The following is a 17,585-nucleotide window of genomic DNA, read 5'->3' as shown; positions in this document are numbered from 1 at the left end:
CCTAGCCAACTTATACATGGAACACCTAGAGTCCGAACACTTCGCCAACATCATCCCTTCAAGCGTCACTTGGTTACGTTACGTGGACAACGTCCTCGTAATAACTCCCAAACGTTTTGATGTACGGAATCTTCAGGCAAGGCTCAACGCAGTTGAACCGGCGATCCAGTTTACACTAGAAGAAGAGTCAAATGACAAGCTACCTTTCCTCGACGTCCTCATTCACAAAGTAGACAACAACCTAAGATTTCAAGTTTATCGGAAACCCACCAATAAAAATGATCTCACACACTTCTATTCCAGTCAAAATACCAAGACCAAAAGAGGCATCATCATCGGGTTTTTCCTAAGAGCATACCAAATTTGTAGTCCTGAGTTTCTTGACGAGGAATGTACATACATTCACCAAACATTCACTGAGTACATTTTCCTTCTTTTTTCATCAAAGACTGCAAGAAAAGAGCTCTTCAGATCATTAATTCTCCATGCATCAACACCACTCCCAACAAAGTTATAATTCTTCCCAACAGCCAGGTTGCACTAAACGTCTCAAAAGTACTTTCACATGCTAACACCAGAGTCGCCATCGCTTCTAGCACTTCAATAAAGGATCTAACCAGGACAAAATCCAAGCACCACGAACCAGTCAATGCAGGAGTTTACACTATACCCTGTGGAGGCTGTGACAAGATCTACGTAGGTGAAACAGCAAGAACCCTCGACACCCGCCTCGATGAACACATTTACGCATGTATAATAATAATAATAATAATAATAATAATAATAATAATATCTTTATTTACTACAAGTACATGTACAAGGTATACAGTCCTAGCTGACAACAATGACATACTACTATATAGAAACTCCCTTGTTATGCTCTGCATTTCGGGCAAATTAGGTCAGTGTCCCAGGATGCGACCCACACCAGTCGACTAACACCCAGGTACCCATTTTACTGATGGGGAACATAGACAACCGAAATTCCACCAATCATCTCATGAAATTTAGAGACACCCAATTAGTGATTAAAGAAACTAATTTCCGCAGACGCAAGTGCCTCGAATCAGCACTGATCGCTGTTTCAAATACAATTAAACAAAACAACGGCAGCTTCACCATCTCCGAAGTCTTAGCAAGAATCCTCCTGAAAACAGTAAACCCTGCCATCACATAGTCTCTCCTGTTATACTACACAAGGCACATTACAGAGAGTGGACACTGAAACTACCTGCCTCTTTCCAGTCTATATTTGTCCAACCTATTTTTATGTTACCCAAGTAATAGCTTTTATATCCTTCTACTCATGTACGAATTATTTGCTCTGCCATATTGTATTATTTTTGTCACTACTACTACTACTACTACTACCACTAGTGAACATCGATATGGTACCTCACTAATATTGCACCTCACTCTGAGCCTTTATATACCCTCTGTGTCCATGTATTGTTTGTAATGGCTTGATAAAGCTCCTGGAGAGCGAAACGTTGCCACAATAAAATGTCACATTAGTTGCACTTGTGTCCTTTAACTTAACAGTTATAAAGCTGAACTCCTCCAACAACTTATTTTCCAAGCTTGGACAGTGAGTAGGAGCAATATCCATAAGTAAATTATTATTATAATAAAAAAGAAGCGCTAAACCACAAGGGCTATACAGCGCTGCAGGGAAGGAAGCGAGGGTATCGGGCGGCAGAAGGGGGAAGGGATGATTAGTAGGTTATAGAAAACAGTGGGGCAGGGGATAGTGGGGGGGGGGGGTAGAGGGTAGCAAGAGATTGAGGTAGAAAGGGCTCAAGGTATCATCATCGGAGTTTGTGGAGTAAGTCAGTTGTTGTCAAAAAGTCAGTCAGAGAGTCCATATGAAAGGTGGGTCCATCAGCAAGAAGGGAAGGTAAAGAAAGAGAGCAGCAGAGCGAAGACGACGTTGGAGGTAAATTCTGCGTGCTCACTGATAAAGTGGGCAGTCTAACAGAATGTGGCTGACCGATACTGGAACATGACAATTCTCACAGAGAGGAGCAGGGCGCCTCTCCATGTGATATCCACGAGTAAGACGAGTGTGGCCAATGCGAAGGCAGGAGAGAGTAGTCTCCCAACCTCGACACTGATGACAAGAAGACGGCCAGTAACCTATACTCAGTTTAACCCTTTCAGGGTCCGTCCCGTAGATCTACGGCTTTACGTTCAGGGTCCAAACCGTAGATCTACGCCATGAGCTCAGCTCACTCTGATAAACTGTGAGTGGTACATTTGGGCCTAGATATGAGAGAATACATCTATGTGGTATGTGTGCACTACATAAAACAGATCCTGCAGCACACTGTGTATAATGAGAGAAAAAAAATGAAATCATGATTTTTCGATTAAAACAGCAACTTTGCAGTGTTTTTTCGTATGTTTTTTATAGTTGTATTTGCGATTTCTTGGTCTCATTTGATAGAATGGAAGACATATTACAGAAATAGAGATGATTTTGATTGGTTTTAGCATTGGAAATGGCTTGAAACTGAGCTCAAAGTAGCGGAAATGTTAAATTTTTGCCGATATTCACGAGTAAACAAACGACCTCACACGTCTAATACACGTCAGCTGGTGGGTCTGATATACATTCACAAATATGGTGATGATATTTATACAATTATTACAGTATTGCATAACAGTAAATCTTCTATTTTTTGGTGTGAATAAAAATTCATTATGTGAATAAAAAATCAAAATGGAATTTATTTGTAAAGCCTCAAAACATAACTAATGAACAGAGGAAATGTTAGTTTAGTGCCAGGAATGCCTACATTGTTCATTCTGGACCCTATTTTGAAATTGGAATATTTTGAACTTTGTGTTAAATTGGCCAAATTAACAATTTCCGATCACTTTATTTTGTAGTTGAAACAGTTGACTTGGCGATTTCTTGTGCTCAATCGATAGAATAGAAGTAATACTAGTGAAATAGCTAAGAATTTGGTTGATTTGAATATTGTAATTGGCCTAAAATCGGAGTCAAAGTCGGCAAAATCGCCGATTCGTAAATATCGCTGACACATCAAAATTCGCGAGGGCATAATTTCGTCAATTTTCCACCAAATTTCGTACTTTTTGTTTTATTACCTTCACAAAAAGATTCTCTACGATTTCATAAGAAAAAATAACAAATTTTTTTTTTGAAAATTCTTGGACACTGGTGCGTGACTCCAGATTTGGGCCTTGGACCCTGAAAGGGTTAATAGAACGAAGTTTGTTATTGAGCAGAGCAGACCAGTGTTGTTGCCAACGGGTGTGAAGGTGGGTAGCTATAACAGCAAAATAGTCCGTGAATGGAACACCTCTATATGAAACTGGAAGGTCATGTACTGCTGACCGCACAGCAGTGTCTGCCTGTTCATTGACCTGAACGTCAACATGACCAGGGACCCAACAAAAAACAATATCTTTATGTTTGGTAGAGATACAGTGGACCCCCGGTTAACGATTTTAATCCGTGCAAGAGGGCTCATCGTTATGCGAAATAATCGTTATGCGAATGAATTTTCCCCATAAGAAATAATGGAAATAAAATTAATCCGTGCAAGACGCCCAAAAGTATGAAAAAAAATTTTTTTTACCACATGAAATGTTAATTTTAATACACACAAACTGAAAAAGGCATGCACAATTAAATGACACTTACTTTTATTGAAGATCTGGTGATGATTGATGGGATGGGAGGAGGGGAGAGAGTGTGTTAGTGTTTAGAAGGGGAATCCCCTTCCATTAGGACTTGAGGTAGTAAGTCCTTTTCTGGGGTTACTTCCCTTCTTCTTTTAATGCCACTAGGGCCAGCTTCAGAGTCACTGGACTTCTTTCGCACAAGATATCTGTCCATAGTGGCCTGTACCTCTCGTTCCTTTATGACTTGCCTAAAGTGTTTCACAACATTGTCAGTGTAATAATCACCAGCACGGCTTGCAATAGCTGTGTGAGGGTGATTTTCATCCATGAAGGTTTGCACTTCAAGCCACTTTGCACAGATTTCCTTAATCTTTGAAGTAGGCAACTTCTTCAATTTCTCTCTCCCCTCCTCTGAACCAGTTTCCTCAGGTGTGGCCTCTTGCTGTTGAAGTTGATCTATGAGCTCATCAGTGGTTAGTTCTTCATTGTCCTCCTCCACCAACTCTTCCACATCCTCCCCACTAACCTCCAACCCCAAGGACTTTCCCAATGCCACAATGGATTCCTCAACTGGCACAGGATTCTCAGGGTTAGCCTCAAACCCTTCAAAATCCCTTTTGTCTACACATTCTGGCCACAGTTTCTTCCAAGCAGAGTTCAAGGTCCTCTTTGTCACTTCCTCCCAAGCCTTACCTATAAGGTTTACACAATTGAGGATATTAAAGTGATCTCTCCAAAACTCTCTTAGAGTCAGTTGAGTTTCTGAGGTCATTACAAAGCACCTTTCAAACAGAGCTTTTGTGTACAGTTTCTTGAAGTTTGCAATAACCTGCTGGTCCATGGGCTGCAGGAGAGGAGTGGTATTAGGAGGCAAAAACTTCACCTTAATGAAGCTCATGTCCCCATAAAGTCGCTCTGACACGTCTGTAGGATGACCAGGGGCATTGTCTAACACCAGGAGGCACTTAAGTTCTAATTTCTTTTCAGTTAGGTAATTTTTCACATTGGGGGCAAATGCATGGTGTAACCAGTTATAGAAAAATTCCCTAGTGACCCATGCCTTACTGTTTGCCCTCCACAGCACACACAAATTATCCTTGAGGACATTCTTTTGCCTGAACGCTCTGGGAGTTTCAGAGTGATACACTAATAAAGGCTTCACTTTGCAATCACCAGTAGCATTGGCACACATCAACAAAGTAAGCCTGTCTTTCATAGGCTTATGTCCTGGGAGTGCCTTTTCCTCCTGAGTAATGTAGGTCCTGCTTGGCATTTTCTTCCAGAACAGGCCTGTTTCATCACAATTAAACACTTGTTCAGGTTTCAGTCCTTCAGTTTCTATGTACTCCTTGAATTCCTGCACATATTTTTCAGCCGCTTTGTGGTCCGAACTGGCAGCCTCACCATGCCTTATCACACTATGTATGCCACTACGCTTCTTAAATCTCTCAAACCAACCTTTGCTGGCCTTAAATTCACTCACATCATCACTAGTTGCAGGCATTTTTTTAATTAAATCGTCATGCAACTTCCTAGCCTTTTCACATATGATCGCTTGAGAGACGCTATCTCCTGCTAGCTGTTTTTCATTTATCCACACCAATAAGAGTCTCTCAACATCTTCCATCAATTGCGATCTTTGTTTCGAAAACACAGTTGAACCTTTGGCAAGAACAGCTTCCTTGATTGTCTTTCTGGTGCCCACAATAGTAGCGATGGTTGATTGGGGTTTCTTGTACAGCTTGACTAGGTCGGCTATACGCACTCCACTTTCATACTTATCAATTATCTCTTTCTTCATCTCTATAGTAATTCTTACCCTTTGAGGTGTAGGGTTGGCACTAGAAGCTTTCTTGGGGCCCATGGTCACTTATTTTCCAGAAACAGCACCGAAAATACTGTAATAATACGAAATATTCCGAGTGTATGCTTGGATGTTACCGCGGAGGCTGGCTGGTAAACAATGGGACGGAGCGGCACATGTGAGGCTGGCTGAGGGCACATTGGACGCGTCTCGGACGAAAATCGGTATGCGGGTTTTTAATCGGTATGCGGGGCAAAAATTTTGCGATAAAAGTAATCGTTATGCGGAAAAATCGCTATGCGATGCCATCGTTATGCGGGGGTCCACTGTACAGCGTAACCAAAGTTGCATACAGAGCTAGGGGGTGAGGTGTATCAAACTTTTGTATAGCCTGTAAAGCACTAAGGGAGTCTGAAACAACCACAAATGATGACACAGGCAAAGATGCAATACAGATAGGTGCTGCAAGAATGGCATACAATTCAGCAGTAAAAAATGCTAGCCGAAGACAGTAAATGCCCTCACACGATGCTGTCTGGAAACACTGCTGCGATCCATAAGTAAAAAGGCCATGAGTGGCAATTGAGCACATGACCCAAACCATTCTCGTTGTCAGTCAACAACCAAGAGTACATAAGAAAATCAGGACATTTTTTCTTGAATTTCTTGTTCAGAAACCAATTTATTCGACAAGTAAAGAGGTTGACAACCGAAGTTCCACTGTAATACAAATTCTGAATATGAAATACAGTGGACCCCTGCCTTACGATATAATTTCATTCCAGAAGTATGTTCAGGTGCCGTTACCGAATGAATTTGTTCCCATAAGGAATATTGTGAATTAGATTAGTCCGTTTCAGACCCCCAAAAATACACGTACAAAAGCACTTACATAAATACACTTACATAATTGGTCGCATTGGAAGCTGATCGTAAGGCGGGGGTCCACTGTACTATTTTGGCAAAAAGAAAAAATAGTGATGGTGATAAATAATAATACTGTAGTAGTTATAATAATAATAATCTTACAATGGGAGGAATTCTTTTTGATATCCAAGGAAATCAGAATAATCAAGGGATACAGTTGTCATGTGAGTGGGAGCTTGATAAGCAAGGTGAAGGCTGAACTGCATTCAGAGCACTGTGCATTGCTTGTTTACAGCAATGGATATCATCTTGGATCCCACATGACAGTTTATGTGACTCGAAGATTGCCCTGCCACAAAAACATGGGTCTTGCTGGTAAATGTGTGGCTAATACCAGTAGTGGGGCTCGTGATCCAGCTTTTCATTGCATGGTATTCAGTTGCTTGTATACATTTACTGCAAAGTATTTTATATTTCTTGGTATATTTTTCTTGTGTTTTAGGGCCATTTTTTTTTTCCCCCTGTTGCATATTTTAATTCTGTAACTAAGTTTATTATATAAATGTGATTCGCTTTTCAAAAAATTGCTTTATAAACATTTTTTGTTGAGTGGGGACTGCCTGTGTACATCTTTTACGGAATTTACATTATATTTTACTTTTCATGCTTGTGAAAGAACTTGATCTAAGTACGTAATTTAATTATTACAGTGTTATTAATAGATAATATCCAGTTTTATTACGTGATGCAGGTGCGGTACACAACAAATGAAGAGTACTTAGCAGCTGTGCCAGAGGAGGAAGAGAGTGACTCAGCTGGTGTGTCTCCAGATACAGGAGAAGGTGTAGGCATTGTTCTCGACATCAAACCTAAAGACTCTACAATCATACTCCAAGAGTCAGGCGAAAATAAAATTAGGCTCGATGCCACTCAGAATGAAAAAGAAAAGGAGAATGTCTCATCTCTGTGAGCTAATACAGGTTCTTGAAAAGTGTATAGTCCAATTAAATACACTTTGACATTCAAGAAGTAATATTTTGTTCATAGAAATCTTAGTTAATATAATCTCACTGAGAAGAGAAGACTACTCAGTGTGAGCATTCTTATACTCAAGTGTTGGTTTAGGGGGAAAAAATAAATGGTTGCAATACGAGATGAAACTGAATTGATTTGCTTTATATTTTAAAGGTCTATTGCAATTAATAAATGCTAGTCTTTCATTGTGTACAGTTTCAAAAACTTAACAAGTTATAAGTGCTTGCAGAAAACTTTGTAACTTTGAGGTACCTGCTGAAGATAAGGAAATTTATGCAACTATTGAAATAAAATGGATGTAAGTATTATTTGGTTTTGACACTGGAATATATTGTGAACTTTGGGTATTGTAAGCCACATATGTTAACTAAGTTATTACATCCAGTATGCAGAATACATAATAGGTTTTTATCACGGATTCTCAAAGCTAGTTGTGGAAATATTTACACTAGTGATTTTTTATTTATCAAAAATTATTGGGAAAACTAAGAAAATTAGGCCTTGCTACAACCTATTCAGTTTATTGTAAAAACATTCCTTAAATATAGTGTAATTTAAATGAATAATCTTTTGAAGAAACTCAACTGTGACTACCTGACCTTCCAAATATTTTTTTATATATATATATATATATACTGTACTGTATATAGATTTTTTATCATATATGATTTCATATTAAATTTGTATTTTTCTTATCAGCTTGAGTTCACTAAAATGTAATGCAAAAGACCCTCTTCATGTATGCTGTGATGTAGTGCAAAGTACGTAATTGAAATCTCCAAAATCAGTATCCTTGCGGTAAAATGAAAATGATGTAAATGGTCAAACATCCTCTATACATATACCATCAGTTTAGGAAAGTAAGAATTGTTAGCACTAGTTTGCACACCACATGGTGTGGTCATTTGCACACTTATAGACATTGTGTGCAGCACAATCTTAAACACTGTTAACGGTTACTGCACAAAACACAGAGAACACTTGAGGCACAAGAAGGATAATCATCATTGTGTCATGCTCTATGCATTAACAGGTCAGAGGAGTGGGATATACCATTTAGCCTGAAAAACCTAAACTCGTCTTGGGGGGGGGGAAGGGGAGGCACTGTCTTCTCTTTGGTGAGAGATAAAACAAGTTAAAACATTTGCTTCAGCATATATGAAAGTCAGGATACTTTGGGATTAATTTTGATGACCCCACTTATGATACCAAAGAAAAGTCTGAGCATACCTAGTAGATTTGTTTAGGACATCACAAATAGTTAGAACACCCAAGCAGAATAAGTTAAATTACAAATATATAGCTTGACAAAGGGTATGAAATATGCATAGTAACCATCCCTTTTAGTTTTCCAGCAGTGGTGAGTATTAAAGTACAGTATATACAAATTACCAGTAGCTACCATATTTTGTTTATGTGTCATGCTGCTCTGTTTTACAGAAAACACAATTTTATTGTGTCCATAATAATAGTTACTCTAGTTCTGTGTAATGTATTACATTAGTACTGTATATGTGTTAAGAGTTTATGCATATAATGGCCAACTTTTTTATAAGGTAAAACCTTATATCAAGATTTTAAACTTTAACACAAGAGGGGGGCTTCTTTCCAGGTAATATTTTATTGAAAGTAAAGTATGGTATGAATGTAAAGCATTTTTCAGATTTACAAAAAAAATGAATTATTTTTTGTTACCATACTATGCAATCCATTGTATGGTAGGAAAACAGTGAAAAATATTTATGCACTTACTATAAATTAACTTATTGATTATGCTTGCAAGGAAAATTGCTAATTTTGCAGTGCATCAAGTTAGTCATGCAGTAATATCACTTAGGCATTACATGATCTATTTATTGGCATATCAGTTTGTTTACAGTACTGTGCACTATATGAACATTTATTGAACAAAATCAAGTTAAGTTAGTTTTATAAACTAAACTGCAATAATACCACATTTTAAATGAATGTGCAGTACACAATATTTGACTATCTGCTAATTCAATTTTAAAAACTTTTGTGTTATTTTTGTTGCAGAACATTATATTTATGAGTAATAATAAAAATGAAAAGTACAGTATACAACTTTTGACATATCCTTACCATATATAATTAATAAGTAGTGCTTTTTGTTTAGCATTTAATTTTCGGATTGTGTCTGGGCCACATAATAATTTATAGTTTCCATATAAACTCCATTAGGTTACTTCATAAAATGTTCGCTGTATAGCCCTTGTGGCTTAGCGCTTCTTTTTTATTATAATAATAATAATTCATAAAATGTAGAGGCAAGCCCAAATTATGTAATGTATATTTTCCAAGTTAAGAGTTTGCAATGAATGGAAAGAAAACCCTCATTTTTATCTACTTCAGAACCAGTTTCTTAGGATATGTACAAAGGTAAATATACACTAAAGTATTATTATAAATTTTTATAATGTTTTCAGTATTTTATGTCTTCAAAAAAGTTACCTAAGGTGCAGTTTACATATATTTCTGGCCATAGGCTGGGTTTACTTGGCTGAATGGAGCAACACTAATTTAAGCTATTCACTATCCATAACACCCCTCAAGGAAGGTTCCTTGATGCTGGTGAGGGGCTCTTGATCTAGGGAATTGGATCTGTGCTCCAGTTCCCTGAATTAAACCTGAATGCCTTCCACATCCCCCCACAGGCGCTGTATAATACTACGGGTTTAGTGTTTACCTGGAGTTTACCTGGAGAGAGTTCCGGGGGTCAACGCCCCCGCGGCCTGGTCTGTGACCAGGCCTCCTGGTGGATCAGAGCCTGATCAACCAGGCTGTTGCTGCTGGCTGCACGCAAACCAACGTACGAGCCACAGCCCGGCTGATCAGGAACTGACTTTAGGTGCTTGTCCAGTGCCAGCTTGAAGACTGCCAGGGGTCTGTTGGTAATCCCTCTTATGTGTGCTGGGAGGCAGTTGAACAGTCTCGGGCCCCTGACACTTATTGTATGGTCTCTTAACGTGCTAATGACACCCCTGCTTTTCATTGGGGGGATGGTGCATCGTCTGCCAAGTCTTTTGCTTTCGTAGTGAGTGATTTTCGTGTGCAAGTTCGGTACTAGTCCCTCTAGGATTAAAATATGATTTTAATAATAACTATCCATAACATAAATCTGTATTAGTGATGCCAGAGTCTCTCATGTTGATCTACATTTTGAGCACACCTCCTTCAGATAAGCTGTGAGTGGTAAATTTTGGCTTAGATATGAGAGATTGAGTCTGCAGTGAGTGTACACAGTATACAGGAAATTCTGCCCCATGTGGTGCATAATGGGAAAAGCAAAACTGACCTTGTGTTTGGTTTAACCCTTAAACTGTCCAAACGTAGACCTATGTTCACTCGCGTAGCGCTCCGAACGTAGATCTATGCTCGATTTTACATGCTTTCTTATGTGCTACGTGAGTGAACGTAGATCTATGTGTGGACAGTTTAAGGGTTAAAACAGCAAAGTCAAAGTGTTTTCTAGATAGTTTTTATGGTTTTATTGGCCGTTTCTTCGTATCATTTTATATAATAGAATATTTATTTTATTTATTAACACACTGGCTGATTCCCACCAAGGCAGGGTGGCCTGAAAAAGAAAAACTTTCACCATCATTCACTCCATCACTGTCTTGCCAGAAGGGTGCTTTACACTACAGTTTTTAAACTGCAATATTAACGCCCCTCCTTCAGAGTGCAGGCACTGTACTTCCCATCTCCAGGACTCAAGTCTGGCATGCTGGTTTCCCTGAATCCCTTCATAAATGTTGCTTTGCTCACACTCCAACAACACGTCAAGTATTAAAAACCATTTGTCTCCATTCACTCCTATCAAACAGGCTCACGCATGCCCGCTGGAAGTCCAAGCCCCTCGCACACAAAACCTCCTTTACCCCCTCCCTCCAACCTTTCCTAGGCCAACCCCTACCCTGCCTTCCCTCCACTACAGACTGATACACTCTTGAAGTCATTCTGCTTCGCTCCATTCTCTCTACATGTCCGAACCACCTCAACAGCCCTTTCTCAGCCCTCTAGACAACAGTTTTGGTAATCCCGCACCTCCTCCTAACTTCCAAACTACGAATTCTCTGCATTATATTCACACCACACATTGCCCTGACATGACATCTCCACTGCCTCCAGCCTTCTTCTCACTGCAACATTCATCACCCATGCTTCACACTCATATAAGAGCATTGGTAAAACTATACTCTCATATATTCCCCTCTTTGCCTCCAAGGACAAAGTTCTTTGTCTCCACAGACTCCGCTCACCCTTTTCCCCTCATCAATTCTATGATTCACCTCATCTTTCATAGACCCATCCGCTGACACATCCACTCCCAAATATTTGAATACATTCACCTCCTCCAGAGTCTCTCCCTCCAATCTGATATCCAGTCTTTCATCACCTAATCTTTTTGTTATCCTCATAACCTTACTCGTTCCTGTATTCACTTTTAATTTTCTTCTTTTACATACTCTACCAAATTCATCCACCAACCTCTGCAACTTCTCTTCAGAACCTCCCAAGAGCACAGTGTCATCAGCAAAGAGCAACTGTGACAGCTCCCACTTTATGTGTGATTCTTTATCTTTTAACTCCATGCCTCTTGCCAAGACCCTCGCATTTACTTCTCTTACAACCCCATCTATAAATATATTAAACAACCACAGTGACATCACACATCCTTGTCTAAGGCCTACTTTTACTGGGAAATAATCTCCCTCTTTCCTACATACTCTAACTTGAGCCTCACTATCCTCGTAAAAACTCTTCACTGCTTTCAGTAACCTACCTCCTATATCATACACCTGCAACATCTGTCACATTGCCCCCCTATCCACCCTGTCATACGCCTTTTCCAAATCAAGAAAATGCAACAAAAACCTCTTTAGCCTTATCCAAATACTGTTCACTTACATGTTTCACTGTAAACACCTGGTCCACACACCCCCTACCTTTCCTAAAGCCTCCTTGTTCATCTCCTATCCTATTCTCCGTCTTACTCTTAATTCTTTCAATAATAACTCTACCATACACTTTACCAGGTATACTCAACAGACTTATTCCCCTATAATTTTTGCACTCTCTCTTTTGTCCCCTTTGCCTTTATACAAAGGAACTATGCATGCTCTCTGCCAATCCCTAGGTACCTTACCCTCTTCCATACATTTATTAAATAATAGCACCAACCACTCCAAAACTATATCCCCACCTGCTTTTAACATTATCTTTATCCCATCAATCCCAGCTGCCTTACCCCGTTTCATTTTGCCTACTGCCTCACGAACTTCCCCCACACTCAAAACTGGCTCTTCCTCACTCCTACAAGATATTATTCTTCCTTGCCCTATACATGAAATCACAGCTTCCCTATCTTCATCAACATTTAACAATTCCTCAAAATATTGTCCCCATCTTCCCAATACCTCTAACTCTCCATTTAATAACTCTCCTCTCCTATTTTTAACTGACAAATCCATTTGTTCTCTAGGCTCCCTTAACTTGTTAATCTCACTCCAAAACTTTTTCTTATTTTCAACAAAATTTGTTGATAACATCTCACCCACTCTCTCATTTGCTCTCTTTTTACATTGCTTCACCACTCTCTTAACCTCTCTCTTTTTGTCCATATACTCTTCCCTCCTTGCATCACTTCTCATATGCTAACTCTTTCTCCCTTACTACCCTCTTACATCGCTCCTCTTCCCTCCCACACCCACTTTCCTGTAACCACAAACTTCTGCTGAACACTCTAACACTACATTTTTAAACCTACCCCATTGCCTATGCTCTCATTAGCCCATCTATCCTCCAATAGCTGTTTATATCTTACCCTAACTGCCTCCTCTTTTAGTTTATAAACCTTCACCTCTCTCTTCCCTGATGCTTCTATTCTCCTTGTATCCCATCTACCTTTTGCTCTCAGTGTAGCTACAACTAAAAAGTGATGATACATCTGTGGCCCCTCTATAAACATGTACATCCTGAAGTCTACTCAACAGTCTTTTATCTACCAATACACAATCCAACAAACTACTGTCATTTTGCCCTACATCTTATCTTGTATACTTATTTATCCTCTTTTTCTTAAAATATGTGTTACCTGTAACTAAACCCCTTTCTATACAAAGTTCAATCAAAGGGCTCCCATTATCGTTTACACCTGGCACCCCAAACTTACCTACCACACCCTCTCTAAATGTTTCTCCTACTTTAGCATTCAGGTCCCCTACCACAATTACTCTCTCACTTGGTTCAAAGTTCCTATGCATTCACTTAACATCTCCCAACATCTCTCTCTCCTCTACATTCCTCTCTTCTCCAGGTGCATACACGCTTATTATGACCCACTTTTCGCATCCAACCTTTACTTTAATCCACATAATCCTTGAATTTACACATTCATATTCTCTTTTCTCCTTCTATAACTGATCCTTCAACATTATTGCTACCCCTTCCTTAGCTCTAACTCTCTCAGATACTCCAGATTTAATCCCATTTATTTCCCCCCACCGAAACTCCCCTACCCCCTTCAGCTTTTTTTCACTTAGGGCCAGGACATCCAACTTCTTTTCATTCATAACATCAGCAATCATCTGTTTCTTGTCATCCGCACTACATCCATGCACATTCAAGCATCCCAGTTTTCTAAAGTTTTTCTTCTCTTTTTTAGTAAATGTTTACAGGAGAAGGGGTTACTAGCCCATTGCTCCCGGCATTTTAGTCGTCTCATACGACACGCATGGCTTACGGAGGAAAGATTCTTTTCTGCTTCCCCATGGACAATAGAAGAAAAATGAGAAAAACCTAGATGTATGTATATACAGTGGACCCCCGGTTAACGATTTTAATCCGTGCAAGAGGGGTAATTGTTATGCGAAATAATCGTTATGTGAATGAATTTTCCCCATAAGAAATAATGGAAATAAAATTAATCCGTGCAAGACACCCAAAAGTATGAAAAAAAAAATTTTACCACATGAAATATACATTACAGCAGCAGCAGCAGCAGCAGCTGTACCACCAATAGTAGCGATACTTATCAATGATCTTTTTCTTCTTCTCTATTGTAATTCTCACCCTTATTGCTGTAGGGTTGGCACTAGAAGCTTTCTTGGGGCCCATGGTCACTTATTTTCCAGAAAAAGCACCGAAAACACTGTAATAATACGAAATATTCCGATTGTATGCTTGGATGTTACCGCGGAGGCTGGCTGGTAAACAATGCCACCGGCGGAACATGTGAGCGTGGCTCAGGCCGCACATTGGACGCGTCTCGGAGGAAAATCGGTAAGCGGGTTTTTAAGCGGTATGTGAGGCAAAATTTTTGCAATTAAAGTAGGCGGTATGCGAAATAATCGCTATGTGATGCCATCGTTATGCGGGGGTCCACTGTATATATATATATGCATGTGCGTGTCTGTGAAGTGTGACCAAAGTGTAAGTAGGAGTAGCAAGATATCCCTGTTATCTAGTGTGTTTATGAGACAGAAAAAGACACCAGCAATCCTACCATCATGTAAAACAGTTACAGGTTTCTGTTTCACAGTCATCTGGCAGGACGGTAGTACTTCCCTGCTACTGAAATAGGCATTATTTTAGTCTCAGAACCAGAGGTAGCCTATAAACTGGGCTCAAAGTAGCAGAAATATTCAATTATATTCAATTTTCCTGAGAATGGGTAAGGCCTCCTACCACCCTCTGGTCTGTTTTATGAGTTTTTACTAGGTCTGAATCTATTATTGGAATTCTGTAAATCATAATGTATCATTCCTGATTATATTTTATCTGAGAAAAAGGGTAAATCTTCGAATTTTTGTGATGATGAATTCAAAATACAAGGCAAATGTAATATAGGAGAGACCTGAGGACATGATTAATAAACAAAGGAAATGTTGTTTTAGTGTCTGGAATGTCTACGGTGTATATTTTGAATTATCCTTAAAATTAATTTTTTTTAATTTTGTGCAAACTTGGCCAAATTACTGATTTCTGTGCAGTTTATGGGATAGTTCTTATAGTTCTGATAGGTGGCCCGGTGGCCTGGTGGCTAGAGCTCTCGCTTCACACACGGAGGGGCCCGGGTTCGATTCCCGGTGGGTGGAAACATTTCGACACGTTTCTTTACACCTGTTGTCCTGTTCACCTAGCAGCAAATAGGTACCTGGGTGTTAGTCGACTGGTGTGGGTCACATCCTGGGGGACAAGATTAAGGACCCCAATGGAAATAAGTTAGACAGTCCTCGATGAGGCACTGACTTTCTTGGGTTATCCTGGGTGGCTAACCCTCCGGGGTTAAAAACCCGAATGAAATCTTATCTTATCTTACCTTAACTGCTCGTGTTCACTCAATAGAAGGCATACTAGCAAAACAGCTACAAATTTGGTTGAACTGAGCAATAGAACTGGCTTAAAATAAGACTGAAAGTGGGCAAAATCACATATGTGTAAACTGTGCCCAGACTGCTTACCTACATAATTATATAAATTTTTGATCAAATTTTGTACTTTCAATGTCGTTATCTTAAAAACAGAAGATTCTCTACCATTTCAGAGGATATTTTTTTGAGTGATATTAATTTTGAGGGGTCTGGACAATGAATGGGTTAAAAATAAATCCTAGAAGTTTTTTAAAATGTTCTCTTTATGTTTCTGCAGTCACATCATTCTTCTCTCAGGACCAGGACATTCTTGTGTCAGTTTTAATGAGAGTAAAAAAATATTTAAAGATGGCCAAAAATAAATTGAAAGAGTAAAGTAGCAATGTGATTTTTTTAAATTACATCAGTCAATTTGCTATGCCTAATGAATTTGAAAGTAATTAATGAATATGAAATCAACTGAATAAATAAAAAGAAACAAATGGTGAAGCTGGAGATACTGTCCTGGGAGACAGTAATGGTGAAGCTGGAGATTTTGTCCAGGTAGTCGGGAATTATACGCAGGAAGGAATACATATAAATGACCTCATAGGGGACAGGAGCCATAGTAGGGAAACAAGTGTAGTCAAAGATAAGATAAAACCAATATTGCAAACTAGAAATACCGCAGGAAATAGCAAACAAGAGGACTCCAACAGCAATAGTGAGGATAAATTACCAAAAACAACTGGTGGGAGCTCCATTGTTGGTGCTAGGGAGGATAGAAGTAAGACAGGGAAACATGCACCAACAGGGAATACAGTCACAGAAACCCAAGGCAAGCGGAAACCAAGCCTGTGCACATACTATGCACTTGGTATCTGCTGGCATGGGAAATCTGGAAAAACAGATGGGACGTGCAACTATGACCACCCTAGAAAATGCCATGCCCATATGACAACAGGAAAATGCAAACTCCCTTCCTGTAAGCTTTTTCACCCTGAAATGTGTACCTCTTCAGTACAGGAAAGACTGTGCTATAACTTAAATTGCCAGGCATACCATCTAAAGGGGACAAAAAGATACAAAACATCCAGGCCATGGGAAAACCTGGGTAGCCACAGCCACTCAAGAGGGAGAGGTTTTTTAGTGCCAGGAAGGAAAAAAAACTGGCAGGAAATGGCAGAAATCGTACACCAAATCCAGTCATTCCTGGAGTGGAACCACAGTCGATGGCCTCCACTCCAAACCAACAGATACAGATACTCATGCCGGAAACCCCCCCCCCCCCCAGTACCAAATATAACAATACCACCAGTGGACCCCCGATAACATTCTTCTTTGCAAATATACAGGGTCTAAAGCCAGCAACAAACAACAAAATACCTTTCATCCGTGGACTGCTTGCAGAGGCAAAGGCAATGTTCGCAGCTTTCACTGAGACCCACATAAAGGATCACTTGGACAATGAAATATGGATCCCAGGTTACAACCTATACAGATGTGACAGAGTGAACAGGCAAAAGGGGGGGGGGGGTTGGCCTGTACATTGCAGAGTCACTTGTTTGCACAGAACTGCTTAATGCCTCAAATGACGTAGTGGAAGTTTTAGCAGTAAAGGTCGAGAACCAAAACCTAGTCATTGTGGTAGTCTACAAGCCTCCGGATGCAACATCCCAGCAATTCCAGGAACAGCTGTTAAAAATTGACCACTGTCTGGAAAATCTTCCAGCTCCTGCACCCAACATCTTGCTCCTGGGGGATTTCAACTTAAGGCACCTAAAATGGAGGAATATAGCAAATAATATTGTTGCAGTAATAACACCAGGAGGCAGCTCTGATGAAAACTC

General features: G+C 39.6%; 1 protein-coding gene across 9 annotated transcripts in view; it reads left to right on the top strand.

The window, feature by feature from the left end:
- LOC128693671 (monocarboxylate transporter 14-like) overlaps nucleotides 1-9,437 on the top strand; it is a 489,471-nt gene extending 480,034 nt beyond the window's left edge. For all 9 annotated transcript variants that reach the window (XM_070091219.1, XM_070091218.1, XM_070091217.1 and 6 more), the window contains one exon: nucleotides 7,077-9,437. In XM_070091219.1, the coding sequence (XP_069947320.1) occupies nucleotides 7,077-7,295 (219 nt within the window). In that variant the 3' untranslated portion in view covers nucleotides 7,296-9,437. The remainder of the gene's footprint in view (nucleotides 1-7,076) is intronic.
- Nucleotides 9,438-17,585: the final 8,148 nt, after the last annotated feature.

This window comes from Cherax quadricarinatus, chromosome 34, assembly GCF_038502225.1.
Source record: "Cherax quadricarinatus isolate ZL_2023a chromosome 34, ASM3850222v1, whole genome shotgun sequence".
NCBI classification, from domain to species: Eukaryota; Metazoa; Arthropoda; class Malacostraca; order Decapoda; family Parastacidae; genus Cherax; species Cherax quadricarinatus.
This window is presented reverse-complemented; position numbering and strand designations above follow the sequence as displayed.